Raw genomic sequence first — 4,602 nt, 5'->3', positions numbered from 1 at the left:
GTGTGTGTGTGTGTGTGTGTGTGTGTGTGCGTGCGTGCGTGTGTGTGTGACATGTAAAAAATGATACTTACAAGTAATCCACTAGGAAATATCCTGAGATGACAACATTAAACAAAAATAACGTATTCCAACCGTAATCCTTCAACAAATAGGCTATCAAACCTAGAGTAGAATTATAGAATCCCCAACAACCCATAAATATACCAGACATAATGATACGTTTCTCTTTCGGGTATAGTTCGCAAATCAAAGTAACAGAGCTAAGAAAGTATATCTGAAAAGAAAAGAAAAGGACATTGAATGACGATAAACTATTGCAGATAGTTGATATGTCTTCTCCGACAATAAATATATTAAGAGGTAATATCTATCCCCACTTAAACGTGGATTTTCAGTTAGAACAAATTATACAACACAAGTCGCCATGAGAAAAACACTCATATTCGTTTTTGGTGGAAAATGCACTCTTGTTTTCATTACTTGCGTGACACACCAGAACACGTGATTTTGAACTTCCTTGGTCATGTCAATGATGAAAGCTCGTCAGTTAGAGATAGCAGCAATTCGTCTCCCTACCAGCGGTATATGGAAAAAAATGTCAGAACAGGTGCTGGTGTCGCGATTAACCATTGACCTTGTTAACTAATGCAAATTAGCAAGAGAGGCAGTATTGATACCGTGAGGTATTAATTTGTCCCCACTGAATCGCTGATGTTCCCTTAGAATAAATTATATTGCGGAAGTTACGATGAGAAAAACCCAGATTGGCTTCTTGTGTAAAATGCACTCTTGCTTATGTCTCCAATAGCTATTAAATAGTATTGAAATATTACTGTGAAACATCATTTCTCAGAGCCAATGTTATATATCAAGTTAACATATTATATTTAGAGAGTTGAAGGTCAAATGAGCCCATAGTGTTTTACACTATACGTTGGTTGACAGTACGTATAATAGATAGAGAACACCACTGGAAAATACGAAAACTAAAAGAGGCAGCACACATGCTAGGATACAACAACCTCCTAAGCAGACCGAGTGCAGATATGCGTAGCATATGGGAACCGGTATTCAGGAAGGATAGGAAAATATTAGATTTATAAGCCCTAAAATTCACTCCATAATTGCCCATGGGCATATGGTGTAGTGGTTAAGAGCGCGGGCTACTAACCCCAAGATTCTAAGTTCGATTATAATAAAGGTAACATCGAAAAATACCTTAGAAATGAGAACCCAGGTTCGAAATTTCCCCAAGACACTTGATGAAGGCTGGAGGGTATATCAGTCGAAACGTTGTGTTAACAACAAACAAGATGAAGACAAATATCCGTCAAATGTAAATAATGTACATAATTCCTCATCTCTTAAATACAGAACTGTATTAGTACATATATGTTATGGAATAATGATTTCTTTCGCAGATAACTCGTCACTAAGGTTTACAAATTTCTTCGTACTTATAAAAGGACGATAATTTTTTAACAACATCTGTATATTCTCAACTAATACATATGTATGTTTTCTATCGAGTTTTTGCAATTCGGATCTACACCTCCTTATCATTCACACACTGGTGTTGAAAAGACGGTACTATATTTATCTCATATATGTATGCTTGTAAATATATATATATATATATATATATATATATATATATATATATATATATTGTAAATATGTATGCGCGCGTGCGTGTGTGTATGTGTGTGTGTATGTTTGGAAAGAAGATGTATAAAGCATTACCTCACGAAATCCTCCAGTCAAAAATTTCATTGCCGCAAACAACCAGTAAGACGGAGAAAATGAGGCGATTAAGTTGAAGACTAACATCAACACGTGACTTAACACTCTCACAGGTTTACGTCCGACTTTTTCAATCAAACATGGTCCTAACAAACCACTGACAATTTGACCAACAGTGTACAAAGTCTGAGTTAATTCTGCCAATCCTAGTCTGTTACACACCAGGTCCCACTGTGAAAATAAACATACTTTATAGTCAAAAGTAAAACTGATTACTTTGTAGAGAATTCAAATATCGTCTGTAGGTTGTCGTATTTGTTACTAGATATATAATTAGTTTTTCAGCCATGATCAACCGGTTTCTCTTTTTGCATATAAAGTGTATCTAGGAGTAAATTGTCTGAAGTGTTCATTTTAAACATTGTGGATTATATTTGAAGGAATAACTGCCACTAAATCTATCCTATCCATAAACTCATACATTTTCTCAGGTCGGTTTTTTGCTTACGTATTTCAAAGTTGTAATTCAAAATGTGTGTATAAACCTATAAAAAGGATATGACATTGTAGAGATTTTTGAGAGAGGCAATTATATCAAGTAAGTTTGTATTGCATGATCTAAATTTGGGGAGAATGGCAAGCCATGCTCACATTCACATTTTAAACACTACTCTAAAACCGTTTGGGACACAATATACAGACAAGAGTTATTTATGCCTTACGACTTAAAGCACTAATTCTATAAGCTGAATAAGGATTAATATGTAAAATATTCATTATTTTCCTTAGTACACAAGTTCCTTCTCAGGTTATATTTCCTAGCATTTCGTCTCAAGTGTCACAAATATCCTCTGCCTCTGATTCAAAGCGTTTGGGTGTCAACGTAAACAACACTTTTGCAGTGTCTTCAAAAGCTTTGGTGGAAAACAGTGGAATCGACCTTCTATTTTATTATAGTGCTAATTTCTGTATTAGAAAGAAGACAGGCATAATCCTTTCGAGGTTACATATATTAATTTCTATACGTACATACGTACATACATACATACATACATACATACATACATACATACAAATACACACACATATACATACGTACATGCACGCATGCACACGCACACACACACACACACATACACACACACACACACACACATACATATTCAGAAGGTTGTAATGGTCGATCAGAGAGTGACCATTGGTTTCACATCTATAAAACGCTTAGCTGTAGAGGTGACTCTTCAGTTTCAAATGACCAGATGCATATATTCTCTCTACAACGAGGAAAATGCCATGGTCAGTTAATTTTGTAAGCAAAGTATTTCCGGAACGAAACTCTATTGGAGAGGCGGAGTTATCAACCCTACATCGGTTACAGCCGTGTCCACAAAGACTTTCTTTTGAAGTTGGTAGCGTTTTCTCACAATGTGAAAAACTTAGAAGGGTCTTACTTATTACGGGCGGTTAATCTTCAGACAATATGACATGTATTCTGATTGTAAGGTCTAAACCGATGACAATGTCAGTAATGCAACTCTGTTAACAGCAGAGCTCATAGTATTTTGTCTTCTGTCAACAATGTGTTATGTTGTCTAGCAGTATCTTTTAACGTATTGAAATCAACTTTAAATAAAGCGATCCAAATAAAAATCCAATAAAAAAACTTGTGTTATAACTCTAAGAAAAATAAACCTACGAAATCACGAAATATAAAATGTTATATATTACTTCATAAATATATTCATGTGGTCATTTAATAATAAATGATTGACTTATTAGCATTCGATGGAAAAGTACTAAATGTTATGGCGTTTTTCTTTTCTTAAAGTTATATTATAGAAAGTTACGATGTTCAGGACTTTCCTACAAACAATACAGAGACGAACGCTAGATGATTCTTAACAACAGTTTGATACAGTAACAAAACTCAACCTACCTGTGACACTATAGAATTATCAACTGGTGCGGTATAGTAATAACCATTCAGACAGTTCAGAGTTCGGTTCTCAGCTGTAACCCCTTCTTCGGTATTGGTGATGTCTATGGTGCATTTTTCATATATCAGAATGTCTTCATTAATCGATATGTTGTATTGATTGAGCTGAGACTCTGTCAGATTGTTACACCTATATTCTGGAGTTATGGCTGCAAATCAGGATCGGGAGAAAGCTTAATGAATTATATATACACACACTTTATCTATCTATCTATCTATCTATCTATCTATCTATCTATCTATCTATCTATCTATCTATCTATTTGTCAGTCTGTCTGTCTGTAAAATTATGTGTATGCATGTATATATGTACGCATGTGTGTTTGTATGTATATACTTGTGTACGTTGCTCTGCGTCGGTTTCGAGGATATAGATTAATGTGCTGAATCGAATGAATTACCCGCTCCTGAATTAACCTAAGAATGGTCGAATATTCCACAAACTGTGAACCATTGACGAAATTCTGAGAAAGTTTCTGCCTAACAAGATGGCATAAAGTGCAGCAGGGCTAAGCTTATGAATCCCTCCGACAGCTTCAATTCAATTTCCGCCTACTTCAGGGGTTTTCAAACTTTTTGACTTGCGGACCCCTTTATATTTCAGGCTTTACTTTATGAACGCTTATGAAATTTATACATAAATATTTGCTTAAAATAACATATATTTTTGCATTTATTTATTTAACAGTATTTAACAAATAGGTTTATTGTCAATTAAAAGATTTCGATTAAAAAACATATATAAAATCAAATTGCCATAAAAAGTATTTGCTGTCCACGGACCCCCTGTCTTGCCCTTGCGGACCCTCTGTGGTCCGCGGACCACAGTTTGAAAACCCCTACTTAACCTAAATTTCTTCACA

The 4,602-nt window shown here is 34.9% G+C and overlaps 1 protein-coding gene across 5 annotated transcripts in view; it reads right to left on the bottom strand.

Annotated features, from left to right (window-relative positions):
- The window catches only part of LOC128249057 (organic anion transporter 3-like), a 76,274-nt gene that overhangs the window by 69,035 nt on the left and 2,637 nt on the right, over positions 1-4,602 (bottom strand). For 4 of the 5 annotated variants that reach the window (XM_052971579.1, XM_052971575.1, XM_052971574.1 and 1 more), the window contains exons 2-4: positions 3,680-3,888; positions 1,744-1,974; positions 72-274 (exon numbers count right to left, since the gene is read on the bottom strand). In XM_052971579.1, the coding sequence (XP_052827539.1) occupies positions 72-274; positions 1,744-1,974; positions 3,680-3,888 (643 nt within the window). The remainder of the gene's footprint in view (positions 1-71; positions 275-1,743; positions 1,975-3,679; positions 3,889-4,602) is intronic. The other variant, XM_052971578.1, reaches the window with a different exon arrangement.

The sequence above is a fragment of the Octopus bimaculoides genome, chromosome 11, assembly GCF_001194135.2.
Source record: "Octopus bimaculoides isolate UCB-OBI-ISO-001 chromosome 11, ASM119413v2, whole genome shotgun sequence".
Classification (NCBI taxonomy): domain Eukaryota; kingdom Metazoa; phylum Mollusca; class Cephalopoda; order Octopoda; family Octopodidae; genus Octopus; species Octopus bimaculoides.
The sequence above is the reverse complement of the archived record's forward strand: the minus strand, read 5'-3'. Positions and strand labels throughout refer to the sequence as shown.